Raw genomic sequence first — 23594 nt, 5'->3', positions numbered from 1 at the left:
ATATATTACACAAAAAAATTAGGGGGAGAACAAAGACAGATGAAGTTTAATGCAATAATTGAAGTATATTTCATAGGAAGGAAATGATCAACAGAAGTACCTCATGTTAAAGCTAACATTAAATGTTTGGTAGACCTGACGCTCAAAGTGTTCAAGCAATGAACAGCGGCAATCAGCAAAGTCAACAGAATTTACATTCCCTGAACAGTGGACTAGAAGTCAGAGATAGCTCTGCTCAAGCCACACAGTACTCTCATCAGGCCATACTTGACCACCAAGTTACAAGATATTGATATTAGGGTTTCCTGCAATGGTTGGTGGCAGAATGGAAAAGAGCCATGTGCCTGGTCCCTAGCGTCAAATATTGGAGTCCTAAGAAAAGACTCGATAGACTTGGGCTTTTGACTGTCAAAAGAAAGTGCCTGCGAGTTAATCTTATATAAGTATGTAAGAGTTAACAGAATAGAAAAGATAAACCCACAAAACCGCTTGAAATTCAATCATGAGAGCTGCTTAAACGGGCATAGTTCAAACTAGTAAAGGCATCTTCACAACTGATATCGGAGAGTTCTTCTCTACACAAGGAGGGATGATGCATTGAAAAGACTCATGGAAAGAATACTGGAGGCAAAAGCCCTGGAAGCATTGGATGCTGTAACAGACTTTCTGAAATGGGTCAAACACTTTTCCTCATCCTCAGTTACCTGGCAATTTTGTTAAGTGGTTTATTTGCAGTAGTTAAGATGACTAGTTGGAATAAAATACAGTTGACTAGAGGTCTTATTTCTCAGTTGGTGCTTCCCCCCAAAATAGCCCAGTATCTGACGAATACTAAACGATAGGCCACTTTGATTTTTAAAGAAGTATTACATGTATTTACAAATCTTTGAAAGTTGTGCTTCCACTCATAGATCCCGGATACAATTTAAAGTAATAAATGGTATGGGATGGCAGATTATTTAAACAGCCATTTAACGTTATCACTTACCTGAATATAGAAATTAGTGAAGAGAATAATCAGAGAGATCATGTAGCCGATCTGGAAATACAGCCAGCCACTTGGAAATCCACATGGCCAGATAACACCAAAACTGGTCTGAATTATTGTTAGAACAAACTGGAGCTGAAAATATTGGGAAGAAAAATAGAATCTGTGTCTTAAAAGCAATAAGCAAAGACAAATAAAATACTATCTTTGGAGTGCTATTCTAAACGACTAAACAAGTACTGCAATGAGTAACTCACATCCTGACTCCCCAAAGCCTGTCTACCATCTACTAGGCACAAGTCAGGAGGGTAATGAAATATACTCCCCACTTGCCTGGATGGCTGCAGCTCCAACAACGCTCAAGGAGCTTGACACCATCCTATACAAAGCAGCCAGCTTGATTGGCACCCTATCCACAAACACTCACTCCTCCACCACCAATGCGCAGTAGTAGGAGTGTGTGTACTATCTACAAGATGCACTTCAGCAATTCGCCAAAGATCCTTAGGCAGCACTTTCCAAATCCATGATCACTTCCATCTAGAAGGACAATGGCAGCAGATACATGGGAACACCACCACCTCCCTAACGGCATTATGGGTCAACCTACAGCACATGGACTGCAGTAATTCAAGAAAGCAGCTCACCACCACCTTCTCAAAGGCAATTAGGGATGGGCAATAAATGTTGGCCAGCCAACGATGCCCGTGTCCCATGAAGGAATAAAAATAACAGGCAGAGCAATTCTGTTTTTTGTTAGTAACTTGCTAATTTAATTTAATGCAGGAGCTTTGGCCTATTTCATGAATTGACAACATTGGATGTCTACCTGTGTAATGTTGAGGGATCAGCTTGATTACTGGAGCTGAAGTTTTTGTGGAGGCAAATTTTGTTGGAGCTGATCACATGCTCTGCCATAATTGCCCAAATCTACTTACACCTGGAAACAGGGTTTCTGCTGTACTGCCAGCAAAGTAACTGCAGTCAGCTATTGTTGCTTGTTAGCACTGTTGACAACTCCTGTCACAATTTTCACATGCCAAATGTCAGACTGTAATTTTATCTTTTTTTTTTGAGAATCTAAATTAAGCCCATTACCAGCCCCACAATTTAGATTCCTTCTTTAACACAGACCTCGATTTGTGACGTCTTTCTTGTTTAAATATCCCCTGAGATCTTTTGCTGAACCTTATCTTAACACACCCAACAATGCATTAGCACTTCAGTTACTGCCCATACTTGGTCATGCGAAAGTGAAAAGGGAATTGCACAGGCTATGATAGATTATCAGCATTTTAGAACAAGATCTTTGACCTTTGATTGTTGTTTCTACTCAAACTGAGAATGCATACTTTTGGAATATGTTTGCAATTTTGCTGGAAATATAAATCAAAGGAAACATCTCTGGCATGTTTATGAGGTTGTTCATACATAAGAAGCACAGTAAATCTCATTTCCTCCTCAACCCCCTTCCCCCAACTGACAGATTTTAACTCTAACTTTGCCTAGTTCAATAAGTAGATCCTTCTCAAAAATCACATCCTTCAAGTGAAACTTCTGGGGTAGTCTTTCACTTCTCTGCTTTGGCAGCAGTCTAGTGGAGGAGTTCGCTGATCCATGGATTTTATGTATCATCACTCCCTCTCTATCGCTGGGTTATATTCCTGGAACTCCCTCCCTAACAGCACTGTGGGTGTTCCTACATCACATGGACTGCAACAGATGAAAATTGGGTAAGCGCTAAGCAGCCAAACCCAGAGTGCAGAATTTAAAATTACCCCTTCATCTCTTTCTACTCCCAAACTCATTACATCCGCATTGCTTAATTCATTGCACATTTTGCAGCGTGTCACTCTTTTTGAAATCTGAACCATATATCGGTTCCTCCAAATACATTCAAATCTTACCTAATGCTGAACAGTTTTGTCTCACCGTTTTACTTATTCAGACTATTGGTGTAAAACTGCTCAATTTTATTCCTTCTCTTGCCATCCTAAATTTACTTCAATATTCAAATTAAACATTCCAACCTTAAATATTCACTCCCTCCACCATTGGCACACAGTGGCAGCTGTGTGCACCATCTACAAGGTGCACTGCAGCAACTCACCAAGCTCCTTCGACAACACCTTCCAAAGCTAACATCTCGAAGAACAAAAGCAGCAGATGAACAGGAACACCACCACCAGCTGCAAGTTCCCCTCCGAGTCACTCACCATCCTGTCTTGGAAATTTATCATCGCTCTTTCTCTGAGTTATATTCCTAGAACTCCCTCCCTAACAGCATTGCTCCTTCTCTGAGTTATATTCCTGGAACTTCCACCGTGTTCCTACACCACATGGACTGTAGCAATTCAAGAAGGACAACTCACCACCACCTTCTCAATTAGGAAAGGGAATAAATGCTGGCTCAGCCAGTAATGACTACACTCAGCTGAAAATGAAGAAAAATTCAATGCTTTTATCTCACAAAAAAATCTCAACTAATAGCTGATTTGAAACAATGGCCTAGATTCTGCAGTAAGTGGTGGAAGAACAGCTATTAGCTATTCACTCTGCTGAAAGCTGCCAATATTCCATAGACTACCCACCCTAAGACAGAAAACTCTTCATTATGTCTTAAAAGGGAGACACTTTATTATTAAATTGCATCTCCTGCTTCTATCCTTCCCACAACGGAAGCATTTGCCAGGTATCCACTCTATCCAGTCCCCTCAGGATCTCATATTTCCATAAGATCACCTCTCATTCTTCTAATCTCCAGCGGGTACAGGCCCAACCTGTTCAATCTTCCCTCATAGGATTAAGCCCCTCATCCCAGGAATGAGTTGAATGAACCTCCTCTGAACTGCTTCAAATGCAATTATGTCCTTTTTAAATAAGGAGACGAGGCTCCAGAATGTAATTCTTGCACATGACCAGCCCTGTGTATATGTGTCTTTTTAAAAATCTTTTGTTGACTATGGTTAATGTATTTCACTAATTTTCTCGCATTTATATATTTATTTAAATTGTTCTTATGTCTTCCATCACCATTGACAACCTCACTCTGGAGGTCATCTACACTTCACATAGCAACCTGTAGCTTAATGCCAAAATCAGCACCAGGACTGCCAAAATAAGTCAAATGTAGAGCAGCAGCAAACTAACAAAAAATACAAAGCTTGATGTGTATAAGCCTTGTTTTCCCAGCCTCCTTCTATAGAGTAGTGAGGCATGACAAATTATGTAAAGTCAAGAGAAGTGCCTGAACAGCTTCCATCTCTGCTGCCTGAGACAAATACTTGGCATCTCCTGGTAAAACATAATGCCAAATATGCAAGTACACCAGCATGCTGTTCATCTGCTGCCCTTGTCCTTCGAGATGGGAGAGACTGCTGCTTTGGGAGGTGTTGTCCAACGAGCTTGGTGAGCAATGTGTACCACCTTGAAGATGGTACACATTGCTACCATTGTGTGCTGGTGCTGAAGGAAGTGAATATTTAAGATGGGAATGTTTCATTTGAGCATTGAGCATGCTGGATCCCCAGTATGTTTACCCTCTTGAGTCAGCAGTGACTCCATTGGATGGGTCATGCGAGCTGAATGAATGACAGCCACACACTGAAAGACAAGCTCAGTGGCAAGCTTGCCATCAGCAAGAAACCAATGGGTTACCCATGCCTGTAGTACAAGGATGTCTGAAAGTGAGAGTTCATGTTGACCAGGGTCAAAGGCCAATGCTGACCCGAGTGCCTGTAGACAAGAAGACAGGAAGAACAAGGGAAAAACAGCGGACAAAAGACCAGGGCAGAAAAGGGAACCCGCCAAAAGGAAAATAGATCAGTTAACCTCGAGCCATCGTTATTTATCTGTCCCAACTGCAGAAGGAAATGCTACTCATGAGTCGGCCTCTACAGCCACAACAGACAATGTTCAGTACAGAGGTGACATATGGGCACAGTACATCATCTCCCAAGACAAATGAATGCCAAAGTATTACCTCTCCAACCGTCTTCAACCTCCATGGTCTCCTACACTGTGAACATTTCAGAGAAGTCCAAACCCCATAACCTCCTCTCACCTCAAAGATTATATCCAACTTCACTTCTCAGTTTTGGGAATCAGAGTTCCTCGTGTCCCAATTTGCCCTTGGTCTGAATAGAGTCTTTTCTACTCATGAACCTGCTGGGCTTGGCTGACTGTTTTCTCTCGCTATGTTATTTTTCAAGATTTTGGTGACACACTATCAGAATCTTTTTCTGTTTCTCTTTCCCACACATAAGAGTGGCAAAGTGGCACAGTGGTTAACACTGCTGCCTCACAGGGACCTGAATTCAATGCCAGCCTCAGGTCACTGTCTGTGTGGAGTTTGCACGCTTTCCCTGTCTCTGTGTAGGTTCCTTCCGGGTGCTCCGGTTTCCTCCCACAGTCCAAAGATTTGCAGGTTAGGCTGATTTGCCCTTAGTGTTGGGGGGATTAGCAGGGTTAACACATGGGGTTACAGGAATGCAGCCTGGGTGGGATTGTTTTCAGTGCAGGCTCAATGGGCTGAATGGCCTCATTCTGCATTATGGGGATTCTATGACACTTTGAAGGCACTGCCACCTTATTACATGGCTAGTGCATAAATAATTAACACTTGGTTACCACCTAGGAATTGGAAAGATGATATTAGCTACCAATTGCAAAACGTGTTGTGTCGTATGCAAAAATCTCTGAAGGTTGCCACTCAAGTGAATAGAGCCATGAAGAAGGCTTATAGTGTGTTAGCGTTTATTAACAGGGGGTTTGAGTTTAAGAGCTCTTGGGTAATGCTGCAACTATACAGGACCTTGGTGAGACCACATTTGGAATATTGTGTGCAGTTCTGGTCACTTCACTATAAGAAGGATATGGAAGCATTGAAGAGAGTGCAGAAGAGATTTATCAGGATGCTGCTGGTTTGGAGGGTAAGTTTTATGAGGAAAGGTTGAGGGAGCTGGGGCTTTTCTCTTTAGAGCAGACGAGGATGAGAGGTGACTCAGTAGAAGTTTATAGTAGAAGTTTAGTAGAAGGCAGAGAGCGGTTGTGGATGGGTCTTTTTCGGCATGGAGGTCAGTCACCAGTGGAGTGCCCCAGGGATCTGTTCTAGGACCCTTGCTGTTTGTCATTTTCATAAATGACCTAGATGAGGAAGTGGAGGGATGGGTAAGTAAGTTCGCTGATGACACGAAGGTCGGTGGTGTTGTGGATGGTCTGGAAGGATGTCAAAAGTTGCAGCAGGACATAAATAGGATGCAGGACTGGGCGGAGAAGTGGCAGATGGACTTCAACACGGATAAATGTGTAGTCGTCCATTTTGGCAGAACCAACGGGATGAACGAGTACACTATCAAGGGCAGGAGTCTTAGTAGTGTTGAAGAGCAGAAGGATCTTGGGGTCCGGGTCCACAGGACTCTTAAATCGGCCTCGCAGGTGGAGGATGTGGTCAAGAAGGCGTATGGTGTACTGGCCTTCATTAATCGAGGGATTGAGTTTAGGAATCGGGAGGTAATGTTGCAACTTTATAAGACCCTTGTCAGGCCTCATTTGGAGTACTGTGCACAGTTCTGGTCGCCTCACTATAGGAAAGACGTAGAAGCTATTGAAAGGGTACAGAGGAGATTTACAAGGATGTTGCCTGGACTGGGAGGCATGCCTTATGAAGTTAGGTTGAGGGAGCTGGGACTCTTTTCCCTGGAGAGACGAAGGTTGAGAGGCGACCTGATAGAAGTTTATAAAATGTTGAGAGGAATAGATAGGGTGGATTCTCAGAGGCTATTTCCCCGGGTTGAAATGGTCGCTATGAGAGGACACAGTTTTAAGGTGCGGGGAGGCAAGTACAGAAGTGATGTTAGGGGTAAGTTTTTCACTCAGAGGGTGGTGAGTGAATGGAATCGGCTGCCGTCAGTGGTGGTGGAGGCGAACTCGCTGGGGTCTTTTAAAAGACTTCTAGATGAGTATATGGGGTTTAATGGGATTGGGGGTTATAGATAGGTTTATAGATTGGTAGGTGTTGATGTGATCGGCGCAACTCGTGGGCCGAAGGGCCTGTTTGTGCTGTAGTGTTCTATGTTCTATAAGATGATGAGGAGGATAGATAGAGTGGATATTCATAGACCATTTCCTCAGATGGATGTAGCTGTTACTAGGGGGCATAACTATAAGGTTCATGGTGGGAGATATAGGAGGGATGTCCGAGGTAGATTCTTTACTCAAGAGAGTGGTTGGGGTGTGGAATGCACTGCCTGCTGTAACAGTAGAGTCAGACACTTTAGGAACTTTCAAGTGGTTACTGGATAGGCACATAGAACATACCAGAATGATAGGGAGTGGGATAGCTTGATCTTGAGTTCGGACATAGCTTGGCACAACACTGAGGGCCGAAGGACGTGTATCGTGCTGTACTGTTCTATGTTCTATGTATATAGCAGCAAGGAGATCAGCTATGGTGCAAGGAGGAAGAAAACTACAGATAAATACTTGCACTATATAACTCCTTAAAATAAAGCCAAAGAATCCCTACAGTGCCAAAGAAGACCTTCGATTCTCTGAAAGAGCACTGCTCCCCCCCTCCTTATCCTCATAACCCTGCACATTTACCATGGTCAATCTACCTAACCTACATATCTTCTGACATTAAGGGGCAATTTAACATGGCAATTCCACCTAACCTACACACCTTTGTACTGTAGGAGAAACGGAGCACCCGGAAGAAACCCACACAGACACAGGGAGAACGTACAAGCTCCATACAGTCATCCAAAGCTGGAATCAAACCCGGGGAGCAAATTTTACCGTTCCATCCACCACGAATTAGAGAAGACCACGGAAAGGTCCATTGACCTTGGGTGGGAATTTTCCAGTTTCGGGGCGAGCATGGCTGGAATATACCATCCTGGGTCTCTGGCACTGTGAGGCAATGCTAACCACTGTGCCACTCTGCCACCCCACATATTGTGTTCCAGCACAAAAGGACAATTTCAACAACAGCTCTCTCTGCTATTGACAGATATCCGTTAAAAAACGCACAAAATATAGCAATACTGGGATTAAATTTTACTCACAACTTGCAGTAAAATGATGTTTGACTTACCAATTGTCCTTGAGTAATGTATTTCTTCCACCAAAGATAAGGTCGCATGGCTGGGATAGCAGAAAGACCATAATATGAATACATCAACACATGAATGAAACTGTTAAGAGTGGCCCCAAAGAAAGCTGCAAACAAAGGTGCAGTGTCATTCCAGCAGAATAGAAATGCATGCAAGAAAATACATCAACGTTAAAATCTGGAAAATGTAAAAGCCAAGAAACACTAGTCTTGAAAAGCAGTGTGTGCAGTAAGACAATCATTTAAAAGGGATCCAAAATGGATATTCATCCTCCTGAGTTCTGTAAATAAGAGGCACTATTACCAACTCTGAAAAGATAGAGTTTATATTGAGGAAGTCGCATAATTAAATTTTTAAAGGTGTTCTGTTTCCCTGATTAATCTCTAGTTGCACAATAAAAACAGTCACCATCAATCAGGAAGTTACATAATGTTCCAATGAGTTTGCTCCTAGGTGGTTTCATAAGCACAGAGTCAACATGTACAATTGGATTTCTAAACTGGAATCTAAATTTTATAAGCACGTAGCAGGAAACACTGCAACAGTCCAAATGCTAGGGGCAAGGCTTCAGATTCAACTTTCTCGGTTCCCTAAGATCTGGGATGGAATTCTCCAACCTCATTCATGGCTGAGATTATCCAGTCCTGCTGCTGTGATCGGAGATTTGCCTGAGCGCCAAATTCTCCATTCTCGCTGGCAGTGGTATCGGAGTAAACCAAGTTGGAGGATTGTAGCCCCGGTCTTGACAAAGATGAATCACTTCTTCAAGGTTGTTTTTTTTTTTAATTTCTCAAATTCATATCTATGTGCCTACCATCAACTGGATTGCCTATGTGACAGACACGCAAAAGATCACATGTATCGGGTGAATATTTTGCCAGCTGATTGTCAAGAATCTGACAGGCACCATGCAGTGCCAGTACAGTCTGCACACTCCTTCCAATTAACAGACAGCAGGAAATGTGACAAGGTATGAAAAACTACTTCACATTTGCAATTAACAATGACTGAATAGCAAATGTTCAGTAACACATGCATAGGATGTTTTGTGTTTCTGCTTATGTATAATACAGATTTTTTTTAAAGGGCTACATATATTTAAACCGAAACTGGTCAGAGGGGGTCAAATTATTTCAGCGAGCATCCTAACCACGTGGGTACAAAGGACAGTGAAGAACATTATTTGACTAACAAGTGATGCCTCAACCACATTAAAGAGGCAATAAAAATTTAACAACCTCCATTTGATCCGCAGATTAAGCAAAGCTAATCGTGAACAATACTTTACATTTAAATGGATGCTTTAAACCAAGCCTGTATTTCAATTCAAAGGAAATTAAAATTTAAACAGACAGTAATTTTTCAAATAAACCATTTCAAACTACACAGATGCTTGGTTGTTAAATTTGTAAAACTGTCACTTTGAAAAGAACTACTGCAGATTTGAAGAGCAACTAAACCCAAAATAACCAGTTTTTTTTTATCAGTTTCCTTGCAGCATTCACGCATGAACAGGTAACACTGTCAGCGCATAAATGATAGACCCTGCCGCTGTTTCATACTGAATATAGACACAATCGTTCAGTTCAGAAACACACGCGGTAGAGTTCACAGAGTGTGTTGGGGGTGGTTGGGGGGAGGGGGTGAACGAGGCTGCTAATAGATATGTTAGGTTGCCTACAATGGTGCCACCACACAAATAAAATAAGCACCCACACTCCCTTCACAAAGACACGCTGTTTATGAACACAAATAAAGGCTAAGGTATTAAAGTCCTGGGGCTTCTGACGCTGAGCTGCTGGAAACTTTGGAGAAAGCACTTCTGATAAAGTCACAAAGTGCAGCGGCATAATAATTTCAAACAAATTTAGCGCCAAAGTTCTAACCTACTGCAACTGAGCAGAGAAACAAAATAAAACGTTCATCCGGTCTAGATTTAGTTGCCCTTCAAAACAAAATAAATCTCCTAAAAGAGAAAGAAAGACCGTTATCTCTCTTACAGTGACCACAGGGCACCCAGTTCATAACAAACCACCAGATGTTGAACATGGTGGCGTGGTGATAGACATGCAGAACAGTGATCTGATGGTAGTTCTTTCGTAAAATGAAGAAAAAAGTGTCCATGAACTCTATGACTTTAGAGAAGTAGTACCACCATAGCACACGGATAATCTGTGAAAAAGAGGGAATAATGCTCAAATGTAGTTTATCATGGATGCATCATAAAAACCATCTGCCTAATAGCTCGCACAAGGTCTGCAAGTGCATCAATTCATTTGTTGTCTAAAGGCAAACCGTTTGATGAAGTAGGTTGTAAAACATCATGGGACAAATGTTATTGTGCCATCTGGTAAATTCTGAGCTGCACACGACAGAAGTGTCAAAATAAAAAATGCTCTTCTGATCTGCACTTTGTCAGAATGGATCAGTTTGACCGCACAAGAATTTAAAACGGGATCAAAAATCTTCTGACTAAAAACTGGATCACACAGAGAGGGCTCATACTTTGAAGAAAAAAGAGCAAAACTTTTTCACTTTGGAAGTTCCGGATTTTGGATGGGGAACTCATTCTGCTACCCACAACAGCAATGCCAGCCATGCACAAAAAAAGCACAGGAGGCTTTTGATTTGACAGCATGTGCCTCAAAAGCACTTAAATCATTGTATGGAAAAGACTAAATTTTGTGTTACAATGGGTGTTTACCACAGACCTTATACCACTGTACCATTGCACCAGCATATGGGTCATTTCATTCTACTTAAATGGCAGTTAAACCAAAATCAACCAAGTAGATTTCCCAACAATAAAACCAAGCCCTGTATCACAAGTTTAACAGCTTATTATAAATTCACAGAAGTCTAGAAATCTCTCTGACAGAAATCCAAATTAGCATCATTTATGTTAATCTGGGTAATAAAGCTCACAAATAAGCAGTCATACTGTACAAGGTGCATGATGGAGAAGCTAATCACATCAGAGTTTCAATAATCCCGCACAGAGCATGCTTACAGCACAAACTACCCTTTCAAACTTGGCAAAGAATAAGTGTCCAGATGTTCTGAGCACATCTGGGGCGTTGCCGCAGAATGTCAGCAGTGAAGGAGACGTGAGTTTATCTATCGTGCCTACTGAGTAGCTGGTAGAAGGCGTGACACAAGGCGACACCCCATCGCTGAAGAATGTGGCTGACTATGCATGATAGGACGCAGCTTGAGAGAGTAAATACTCTGTGCCAAATTTGCTGAACCTGAGACGATCTCTGCAAGATTTGAAAATGATCCACAAAGGTAATTAATATGCAGCAGAGGCACCTGTCAAAAACGCTAGCATGCACTTGTCATAAATGGGAGTGAAAAGAACTCAGCCCTGACAAACTGATTGTGCAGAACAGCTTACCCATGAGAAAAGATTATGAGGAAGTTAACAAGTGCACTGGTGCTCTGAGAACACAAAACAAGGGGGCCCGTGAGATGGAAGTGGAGGACAAATACAGGAAATAGCTGAAGTTGACGAGGACAAGTAGATCATGCTATCAAGTCCCTACGGACTTCTTCGCCTAAATTTGGAATAAAAGGCTAGGGGTAAATTTTCCAGTCCTGCCCACCACGGGAATCATCACTAGCGGGACAAACAATCTGATAGACCATTTAAAGGTCTTTTGACCTCAGCTTGGTCTTAGGGTGTGATCCGAAAATCCCACCTCTAATTGTGAAATTACTGGACTGCCACACTACTGGTTTGATTCACTAATACCTTTCAGAGAAGATAATCTGCCCTCCTTACACGATCCAATCTATATGTGACTCCAGACCCACAGCAATGTGTTGCACAGCATTTCAGATGTACAACCACATCAAGGTCAGGATCCATTGTCAGCAGTGAGCACCCATCTACAAGGTGCAGCAACTGGCCAAGGCTCCTTCAACCTTTATTGTCCCTAAATTAGTCTTCCCTCAATGTGGAATGCCATAAGCATAGACAAGGGTCATGGGTGGAGAGGGGACTCATAATGTTAAAATGGCGGCGCGGGCTCGTTGGGCCGAAGGGCCTGTTACCCATGCTGTGTTGTTCTTTGTAACAGAAGATACCACCTTGAAGAACAAGGGCGGCAGACACATGGGAACTCCACAACTTGGAAGCTCCTCACTAAGTCACACACATCTCTTGGAATGGTATCTCCGTTCCTCTAGTGCCACTGGATCAAAAATCTGGGGATTCCCTCCCTAACTCCACTATGGATGTGCCTACATCTCGACTGCCATGGTTCAAAAAAGCAGTTTCTGAAGACCTTCTCAAGGGCAATTAGAAATGGGTGGCAAATGATGGCTCTGTCGCCTATAGTCTCATTTCACGAATGAGTAAAACATATCACAGCATGAATTCAGATTAGTCATTTTGGATAGTAAGTGAACTTAGCAGGATATATCAAATTCCCTTTAAAGGCCTAATTCACAGAGGCAATGCCACTCCTGATATTTGCTGCTTTTTTAGTGTACTTATCAGCACTAATAGCAATACCAGCCAACTCAGATTTATTATGCTCTTCCAGATATCAGATGAGAAAGTACTGGTAGTGAGAACAGAGCTGGAGTGTTGGACACTAAGCTGGAGGATGTATATCACAATGTTCACATTGTGTAATTCTGCTTCATTGGGATATTCTGAACACCACACAGTGATGACAATGAATAGTCCTGATGAACATTTTTGGCATTTTCTGTTTTTATTTTCTGTGTCAGTGTTCTGACCATTATTCATTGCTCACAAAAACAGGTTATCTGGTCATTATTATATTTCTGCTCGTAAGAGCTTAGAGTCATAGAACCATAGAGGTTTACAGCATGGAAACAGGCCCTTCAGCCCAACTTGTCCATGCCACCCTTTTTTTAAATCCTTAAGCCCAATTGCCCGCATTTGGCCCATTTCCCTCTATATCCATCTTACCAATGTAACTATCTAAACACCCTTTAAAAGACAAAATTTTACCCGTCTGTACTTCTACCTTGTTCCAGACATTCACCACCCTCTAAGCGAAAAAAATTGCCCTCCAGACCCTTCTGTATCTCTCCCCTCTCACCTTAAACCTGTGCCGTCTAGTTTTAGACTCCCCTACCTTTAGGAAAAGATATTGATTGTCCAGCTGATCTATGCCACTCATTATTTCGTAGACCTCTATAAGATCACCCCTCAGCCTCGTATGCTCCAAAGAAAAAAGTCCCAGTCTATTCAGCCTCTCCTTATAACTCAAAGCATCAAGTCCCGATAGCATTCTAGCAAATCTTTTCAGCGCTCTTTCTAGTTTAATAATATCCTTTCTATAATAGGGTGACTAGAACTGTACACAGTATTCCATGTGTGGCGTTACCAATGTCTTGTACAACTTCAACAAGCCGACTCAACTCCTGTATTCAATGTTCTGACCAATGAAACCAAGCATGCTGAATGCCTTCTTCACCACTCTGGCCAACTGTGACTCCACTTTCAAGGAGCTATGAACCTGTACCCCTAGATCTCTTTGTTCTGTAACTCTCCCCAACGCCCTATCATTAACTGAGTAAATCCTGCCCTGGTTCAATGTACCAAAATGCATCACCCCACATTTATCTAAATTAAACTCCATCTGCCATTTTTCAACTCACTGGCCCAATTGATCAAGATCCCATTGCAATCCTCGATAACCTTCTTCACGGTCCACTACGCCACTAATCTTGGTGTCATCTGTAAACTTACTAACCATGCCTCCTATGTTCTCATCCCAATCATTAATATAAATGACAAATAACAGTGGACCCAGCACCAATCCCTGAGGCACACCTCTGGTCACAGGCCTCTACAACCACCCTCTGGCTTCTGTCACCAAGCCAATTTTGTATCCATTTAGCTACCTCACCCTGGATCCCATGAGACTTAACCTTATGCAGCAAGCTACCAGGCGGTACCTTGTCAAAGGCCTTGCTTAAGTCCATGTAGATAACATCAACTGCACTGCCCTCATCTGCCTTTTTGGTTACCCCTTCAAAAAACTCAATCAAATTTGTGAGACATGATTTTCCACTCACAAAGCCATGCTGACTGTCCCTTATCAGTCCTTGCATCTCTAAATACCTGTAGATCCTGTCTCTCAAAATACCTTCCAATAACTTACCCACCACACATGTGAGGCTGACTAACCTGTAGTTCCCAGGTAGATTGAACCAGGGCAGGATTTACTCAGTTAATGATAGGGCATTGGGGAGAATTACAGAACAAAAAGGTCTAAGGGTACAGATTTTAAACAAGACACATCTGCCATCCTCTAATCCTCAAGCACCCTCCAATCTTCAGGCACCTCACCTGTGACTATTGATGATTCATGAGTTTGCTGTGTGCAAACTAACTGTAGAATTTCCTACATTATAACAGTGCCCACATTTTGAATGGACTTCATTGGCTGAGGTGCAATTTGGGGCTGTCCTGAGATCGTGAAAGGTGCTATATAAATACAAGATTTCCTGGTGTCCAAAGACAATATTGAACATTCCTATGGTCACTCCTTCCTGACTGTGCTTCTGGTGGGTCTATCCTGATGCTGGGAGAATCAGGAATGATAATGGAGGAATCTGGCACATTGGCAGAAAGATATGATTTTGTGATTATGATTATGCCCGGTTGTTGCTTGACTAAGGAGTGGGACTCCTAATTTTGGCACAAAACCCCAGACATTAGTGAGGAGGGCTTTGCAGAGTTGACTGGGCTGGGTGAGCCTATGCTGTATCTGACTTTGATGCCAGGTCATTGAAACTGCCGGTGGATCTCTTATCAATGATCAAAACTATAGAGGCTGTTGCAGTACAGGCACTGACCCATGACTCTTAATATGTTCACAATAAAAGGCAAACTTCCATACGTGAACTCATTCTTCTCCTTGGTCAAGCAATTGGGATCTTTCCCATTTTAAATTCTTGTGTACCTATCAATGCTTTTGAATAATGGACAACTCTGGGTTCAATTAAGGAGACATGAGTTTCCACTTGCAACCTGTCGCCTTATCAGTAGCCCACCCTATCCAAAGAGGTTTTACCAAGATACGAAAGCCGGAATTCTCCAGGCTCGTACGCCCTGCAACTGCTGCCAGTGAAAACGGAGAGTCTGGCACTCAGCCAGATCTCCGTTTACAGCTGCAGGATCAGAGAATCCCAGCCATGTGCTGGGTACCCAGCCCGGTACCTACTGAAGCAATTAACAGTTACAGGCAACAACAAAATCAAAAGAAACCAACTTGGGGGTGGCATGATGGCACAGTGGTTAGCATTGCTGCCTCACAGTGCCAAGTACCCAGGTTCGATTCCCCGCTTGGGTCACTCTCTTTGCACATTCTTCCTGTGTCTGCATGGGTTTCCTCCGGGTGTTCCAGTTTCCTCCCACAGTCTGAAAGACATGCTGGTTCGGTACATTGACCCGAACAAGCACCGGAATGTGGCAACTAGGGGAATTTCACAGTAACTCCATAATGTAAGTATTGCTTGTTAAATAAACTTTTAAGTAAATTTTAACTTTAGGACAAAGGAATCTTTTTCTCTTCAAAGTGCTTAAACATGTTGTAGCCTACCACATCCGAGCCCACCTTTTTTGCAATATCATGTTTGGATCCCTCATTAGCACTCTTAATAAAGTTTCAAATGACAGACTTATATGACTGTGACCCTGATAAACTATCCCTCCTCATCCTTCTCGACCTATCCATTGCACCTGACACTGAAGATCATCCAAAAGCTGGCGTCCTTACTTGCCCCAAGTCCTGTTCACCGATCAGCCCCACTGTGCTCATTGTTCGAGAGTGGCCCTTGGCAGCTGAAGGCACAGTCACCAGTGGGTGGAGTGACCAGCTGGTCAAAGGGCAGAATTGGAGAAATGCAGATATCGTGGAAGGTTGTGGGACGAAAGAAGATGAGAGGTAGGATGGGGATTGAGAATTTTAAAATTGAGGCATTGCTTAATCGGGGGCTCTAGCTCTGGGATTCCATCCTGAAACCATTCTCCCTCGAGGACACTCTTTAAAATCTATCTCCTTGACCAAGGTTTCTGTCACCTCCCTTAACATCTCCTTATGGGGATGATGTCAAATTTTGATGGAAAATGCTTCCGTGAAGCAATTGTGTCAGTTTACTACATTAAAGGCACATCATAAATGTAAGTTGTTGCTGTTGGTAAAAGAGCTTGGTGTATTCTCTAACTTTGGATCACACAGGCAAAAGCACTTTGAGGCTGATGATGAACCCCTGGACTTGGGTCAGAACAATCTCTTCAATGCATGGGCATTGCGGTCAAGAAGAAGTGAGGGTCAGAAATTAAGGATGGCTGTACAGGGAAGAGAAGCCCATCCAGAAGGAGCAAAGCAATTTTAAAATAACGATGCCCCCTAAAGTGTCGGCTCAACTGAGCATCTGAAGTGCTGCTGAGGGTCTCCAGCAGCAGTAAGGAGAGAATCCATAACCCACATTAAAGTTTGGGTCATAATGTGTGCCAGGCCTGAGGCTGAGAGCCAGCAGTCAAACTACTGCAAGTATCAAGCATCGGTGTAACACCAAACTGAAACTGACTCAATCCACTTTGTTATATAAACATAATATGATACAACAATATCCCCATGTGCATAACTGCACAATCTTGGGAGTGTTGCAAGTAATAAAGTAAGCAATAGTGCTTAAAGTGTCTTTAAAAAGCAGTTATGTATCACCATTTTAGAAAGCCAATTAATACTCATGTACAGAAATTCTATTTGAAAACTGAGGGCTGGTTTGATGCAAGGAGAATTTTTGGAAGCAGTGATGTGGGGACAGCCAAAAGGAAATCAGTGTAATATGGCACGACTGAAATTTCTCTGCTGTGACAGAATACTAACACACGCGATGAGCTTAATGATGAGAGTAATTTCTAGGCTTTAGCAGAAATTCAAGCAAACAACTGAACTGAAAAAAGCCATCATGTCATACAATAATATTTCAATTGACCAAATCCACTGACTACATTTTTCTACTATGGCACAGTCCAGATGTATCTTTTGTGGTGGATTATTTTTCTAGGCTGGATGAAGTTTTTGAATCAAACAAGAGGAATCCACTGCTCATCCACAAGGGCGGGGAGCTCAGTTTGAAGGTGTTAGATTTTTGTAGGCAAAGATGGAAGTTGCAATTTTTAACTGAGATCAGATCAGTGCCAAGCAGAACTACATAGCAAAAAGTGTCAACATAACTAAGCCAAGAATCAGAATAAAACTCAGTCACTGCTTATGCCTCACATGATGGACACAAGTACTTTCCACTCTCCCATAGACTACAAAATAGAGTCCCTATCGTCCTTTCAAAAGTGCTACGCTCCTGAGCTGGGCTCTGGGCATTTGGTTATCAGACGAATATTGACTTAAGTCAATGTAATAACATCCAGTTATTTTTCACGGGTCAGCATGAGAAACAAAAAAAAGTGTGGAAAATGTACTTGCAGACTTCATGGAAACTTGCCTTACCGCACTGAAAAGTGCAAAAGATTTCTTCAAGTGTTTGCGGTACATTTGAAAGTTAACAAGAGATGAAAGAAAAAAAATCTAAGAGCGACCACAGTCATAATATGAGCCTGAGGATTTTACCCAGTTGTTAGTTCAGCGACAAATCTGTACTCGTGTAGCACACGCTTGTAATCTTACCTTGAGGTCAGCTTCACCAGCATTATGAGTGTCCTGACAGAAAATACTGTATCCTCCATCCCAAACGCCTTTGACCAACTGAGGAAACAAATAGACTTACTTTGTAGTTATTGTTGGCTTATCTCACAAAACTAACAAAGATAAAAAAAATCTTTCTCTGTCTCCCCAAAACCTTTCATACAAAAATGCCCTCTATTCCAACGCACACAAAAGAATCACATTAGCAAGAAATGAATATTTGTTCCTGCAAGCCTGTCTCTTCACAGGGCCTAAAGATCGAGGCCCTCCTCTCTGGGATGGACTCCGCACAGCTCAATGCACCTCCTGGTGAACGGTTAAAATCTCACTACGAAATTCACGGCAGATCGTGAATCCTCGGTGAAAATAAGGCAGCAGGGAGAATTGTGAATCTGAATTACTTGATGTATGAGGAAGACATTTTCGTGGAGAGCTATAAAAACAAAGCGACAAAACTATGGACAACTATAGGATATTACCATAATGAATTGCATTATCAGTGGCTGACAGGAAGAGGGGTATGGGGGGGGGGGGAGGTGGTGGGGTGCTGCCATGAAATTCTTAATGGAGAAGAATTCCTGTATGGTTTTCCCCTGTGAAGATGACAGAAAATCTTATTTGTACGTGGAAAATGATGAACAAAGGTTTGAAGTTCATGCCACACAACATCATTTCTCTGGTGTCCCCTTGCATCAGGTACACCATAACCTACTTATTGCCTTCCCAATCCTTGGGTCACTTATTCCTCTCTAAATCCACTGTCAAATAATGTCACCCTCAAAGGAAAACAAATGCAGACAATAGGAACATGTCCAGAGATTTGTACATTGGATTTATTTAGGATGGCCAATGACATGCAACATGCTCCAAAAGACATCTATAAAAAGAATGGGCAATGTCACACTGTGTTAATCTAGGCAGGGAGGGGTGGGTATAGGTTTGGAGGGAAAGGTTTGGGATATTTTAACTCTCTATTGTGCATCCTGACAGCCTACCCAAATCAGATGGATAGGATTGGGCTCAGTAAGAGGTCATCCACTAACCACCCCAATTGTTGGATGTGGGAGAATGGAAGGGTGAGGTGGAGAGGGGGAGGAGTTGGGGGGGGACGGTGCAAAGAAAGAGTAGTAGGGAGACTGAGACTGTGTAATGCGTGAAGGGCAAGAAGACGAGTTGAAACACAGACTTCCTTGTGGGCATTTGCTCCTCTTGCCCATGCAAAGAAATATTTTTAGACTTATCCTTGGGAGAAAGCTGTTCTTCCATTCCAGATTTTTACGTGCAACAGCTTGCCCTTGTTTGTTATCAACCTGTAGCGTGCAAACTTCCTAGTGGGGCTTTTCATTTGAAAGTAAATGGGAAACAGGATAAGCAGTGGAACTTGGAAGTGTGATCAAAAGCTTGGATAGAAAGATGGCTCAGCCTCAAGATTTCAACCTCCGTTCTGCGTCAAGCAGGGTACAAGGTTGCGGGTCATCGGGTTCGGTCTGAGTCAGTATCTGTGAGGGAGACGGAATCAGCAGCAAGAATTTAACAAAGGGGGCTGTTTTTTTCCAGCTTCAATGAAGCCAAGTTAGAAGAAGCTGTGAGTCATTTGTGGTTTGATGTTGGTCGGACAATCTGACAGCACTGAGGGGGTTTGGGGATACTGAATCATTCAACACAGAAGGAGGCCATTTTTCCCATCATGCCTGTGCTGGCCTCCTCATCTGCTTCCAACCTATTTGCCAATTATTTTAAAGACATAATTCCAAATTTACTCTCTCAAACCCATTTGTAACATTTGATCAGCTCAATTAAATCTCCACTTAATCTCCTTGACTCTAATGGTAACAATCGCATCTTCTCTTGTGTCTCCTGATATCTGGAGTCCCCTCATCCCTTGAGAAAGGTGAAGGAGGAGGCACCAGCACATTGGTCGAAGTGGATGATGTTGGCACAAGGCAGAATGTAGAAGATGAAGGAAACGGACCAAGGATAAAATCTTTAGGCCTCCAGAGATGTGATTGCAGGGCAGGTTGGGTGCGTAGACAAGCCATCACTGGAGGTGCACAGGCTAAGTAGGGAAAATAAGAATGTAACCTCGTGAAGGCAATCCCTGGACAAGACAAGTGAGGTGATGGAACAACTCCAGAGAAGGCAGAGATGGCTCACGTGGTCTGGAACAAATGTCCATGCAGGGAGACTTGCTAGTGCTGTTAGGGAGGGTTTAAACTAGATTGGCAGGGGCAGAGGAACCAGACAGCAGGTTCAGATAGCACAAATTGCAGAGGAGATTTACAAGAATGTTATCAAGGCTTGAAAATTGCAGCTTTGAGGACAGATTGGATGTGTTAAGGTTGTTGAGGGGGCAAAGGGGTGACCTGATTGAGGTGTAGAAGATTATGAAGGGTCTAGCAAATGGTCAATAGAGTGGTTGTAATCTGAAAAGATACAGACTGCGTGCTGTGAGGTAAGATTAGAATAGGCAGCTAGTTCTTTTTTCCAGCTGGCACAGATACAATGGGCTGAAGGTTTCTGTGCTGTAACCTTTATATGGTTCTATCATCCTATGGTCACAAAAATAGCAAGCAGTTGGTGACTTTATGATGAGGGTGATGTGAGCAGCACATAAACTGAGACTTCTCTTTTTCTTAGCCTTTTCATTCTTTGATAGAGCATAGGCAACAGGCAAATTCTCTCCATCTAATCCAGTGTTGGGCCAAATTCTACAGTTATTGCCATGTAAAGCCCTCAGCTCTCATCTCCTTTTCTGTATCCTGTTTCCTGGTCTGCCTTGCTTTCTCTCCCCTTGCGAGTTCTATGTCAGAGTTTGCTTGTAAACTTATTCTGCAGCTTCCTAGAACTATGGCCTATCCAATTCCACTTTCACCTTTTGATTTGGAGCACCGTTGGTCTTGATTTATCTCCTCCCATAGCCTAATATTATTGATGGTATTTTGCCAGTGTATCCTAAGGATCTTTCTGAGGCATGGTGAAGGATTGGATTATCATCAATGTTGTTTTGGAGGTCCTCCATGTTTCGGAGCCATAAAGGAGAACAGACTTTACATTGGAGTTAAAGATCTTTAGCTTTGTGACCTTGGTGATCTCTCTTGATTTCCAGATGTTGCAGAGAGTGATGAATGCTGCTCTGAGGCTAGAAAGATTGAAACACGGTTTCAAGAGGGATGGGCTCACACTGCTATGAAGCAGCAAAGCATTCACGCATGCTTGCAATCTGCCATTTCCGATAGCGAGTGGTTGGTTATTTCCCCATAAAGGTGGGGAAGTAGTGAGGAGACTTGCACAATGATGCACAAACACACAGCGATCTTCACAGCTGGGTACTGGATTTGTAAAAAGAATCTGACCCTGATCCAAATTGTTTCAATCGCTTTGTGGTTGTATTTCTGTCCCACCCATTTCCTCCACCACTTACAGGATCACAGGGAAAAATTTTACCAGATCTTTTCAAAGTGTCACGCTCAGACTGAAAACCACTGCACAGCTCCCCAGTTACACAGCCTAGTGTTCACTCCAGGCTCTTGGAGTGGAAAAAAAAGAATGGGTGGGGCCTAATAGAGCCAGCAAAGTCAGCTACACAGAGATCAGAGCGCCCTTTTGAAAGGGTGATCTGTGCTAACCTGACAGTGCCAATCTGGCAGTGCCAACCTGTGCCAGGGGACAGTGTCGGGGAAATTCCCGGGAAAGTCCCTCTCCCCCGGGGGCTATATTTACCATTGCATCTGCCTGAGCCACTAGCCACCAACCTCCCCCCCCACCCCCACCGCCGCACCCACCCTCCCCCACCCCGAAGGGATCCCCTCGACTGAGTCACATTTTTAGAAACCTATCGCAAACCTTGCCAATGTGACATCACATCGACTAGGCCCGGTGAGGAGGGGATCATACGGCTGGCTAATTACATTCAAATACATGCGTAACAATTAAAAAATGAGGTTCTCACCCTTTGTGGGCATGAACTTTGTGGTGTCACCAGCGAGGAAAATCGGGAAACGCAATCTCTCTGGAGTGAGTCTCGTTTCCTGATTCCCTCCAGATTCTCAGTCCGCGTCACTCTGACAGCAAACAGGGCTAAAAATTCCCTCCAGCGGACAGGCTTCATTTCATTTCAGATTTAAGTGTGAGAATTTATAAATATGTTTCACAAACAAGTCCAGCGTTTATTTCAATACCTTATCATATTTTTCATGGTTGTTACTTTTTTTTTTAGGTAATGTGACAACAAGTCAACATCTGCAGGAACGTGTCCTCACTTTACCTCCGACGCTTTACAGAATTTACCAAAGTTTACAGCGATTCTCACGAACACTGGGCATGGCTACAAATGAAGTCACAAAATTTCAAAACCTCCACTGCTTGCCCAACATACAAACTCAGTTTTAAGTTAATCATTAATTAAACATTTATATTAATTAAACAATTGTTTAAAGTCAATGAAACAAGTCCTTTTTTTGCACCAATAAGAATTAAATAATAATTAGACTTACTGTTTCTTATTGTTTAATCTGTTTGCGCACTCTATGTTCCAAAGTGGAACGGTTGCCACCTTTTTCGAAGTAAATTAACCTGACTCCAGCAAAAACAAGGTCACCTGAATGTCCAAATACCTGTTTGCAACATTTTGGCATTTCCTTAATGGCGCGCAAATTTTGCACATCTTCTCGTGGGTAGTTTCTCTTTTGCCACCTAGAAATTGGATTGCTCACCCTGTGTGTTCCTAAAGAGGCAGGAGCCCCTCATTCCATTATTGCTGATCAGGTAAAGGCAGTAGCTACGGTGTCACAGAAACTCATTGGTCCCAAAGTCAACCAGAATAGGCCATTCGGACAGTGAAAGTGGGGGCAGACAGAAAGTGACTGGGAGTCGGCCAAGCAGTAGACATACCAGTGGATATAATGTAGGGCCCTGCTCCTACCGATTTCACAGTAAGTGTGTAGAATGTTTTAAATATGTCTTTGCTGGCATGTCTCTTTGGGGACCTCTGGCTTTTGGTAAAACGTGCCTGAAGAAATGGATCCGGAGCAGTTTTGCAAAGGGGATGTCACATGAGGTGTGCTGTCCTGGCAAAAACAGTAGTTCATTTGCCTGTGTGGCCACTGGACATTCCAGATGCAGGTCCAGCAAGTCCTGGCTCTCAGTATCTAGCTCATGTCACTGCTGCTGCAGAACAATAGCCGGAAGGCCCCTGGGTATTGCAAAGGATGGGTCTGGTCATAATGTCACGGAATGCTCCAGGGAGTTCCAGTAAGGGGCTGGAAAATGAGTAGAGGCCCCCAGGCCATATGCCTGACATGAAATGCACATTGTGAATATCAAAAGTATTGAAATTCTATCGAGACATCTCAGAGTGGAACATGCTGTATGGAGAAAAGTTCAACTCTAGTGCCATTTCTGTAATTTTAAATTCAAAATAGTTCGTATATTTACAAATTTTGTGAATAAAGTATATTTTGAAGAAAAGGTTGTTTGACATTGTCACTAGCACATTGGATATGTGTTCTCACTGCTATAATGTGTGCATAACAACTGGTGGAATGCACATGTGATGTCATTGGCATGATGAACAAGGGATATCATTGATATGAAACATGTGTTATCACTGTTGCCATGCATGCAGGTTATCAGTGATGTGTTACATTTGTGTTATCACTGCTGCAGTGGATACCTGTTATCACAGATGTGTTGCACATGTGTTATCAATGGTGCATTATTAAGGACAATATCCCTGATGTGACAGCACATATGTGATGGCAAAATAATATTTTTAACGCAATGCCAGTAATCTCA

At 42.7% G+C, this 23594-nt stretch overlaps 1 protein-coding gene across 3 annotated transcripts in view; it reads right to left on the bottom strand.

The window, feature by feature from the left end:
• The window catches only part of elovl5 (ELOVL fatty acid elongase 5), a 101686-nt gene that overhangs the window by 5571 nt on the left and 72521 nt on the right, over positions 1-23594 (bottom strand). For all 3 annotated transcript variants that reach the window (XM_080192027.1, XM_080192026.1, XM_080192028.1), the window contains exons 4-7: positions 17784-17861; positions 10104-10275; positions 8085-8209; positions 989-1123 (exon numbers count right to left, since the gene is read on the bottom strand). In XM_080192027.1, coding sequence (XP_080048153.1) covers positions 989-1123; positions 8085-8209; positions 10104-10275; positions 17784-17861 — 510 coding nt within the window. The remainder of the gene's footprint in view (positions 1-988; positions 1124-8084; positions 8210-10103; positions 10276-17783; positions 17862-23594) is intronic.

Source organism: Carcharhinus amblyrhynchos, chromosome 7 (genome assembly GCF_965287045.1).
Source record: "Carcharhinus amblyrhynchos chromosome 7, sCarAmb.v2.hapA, whole genome shotgun sequence".
Taxonomy (NCBI): domain Eukaryota; kingdom Metazoa; phylum Chordata; class Chondrichthyes; order Carcharhiniformes; family Carcharhinidae; genus Carcharhinus; species Carcharhinus amblyrhynchos.
This window is presented reverse-complemented; position numbering and strand designations above follow the sequence as displayed.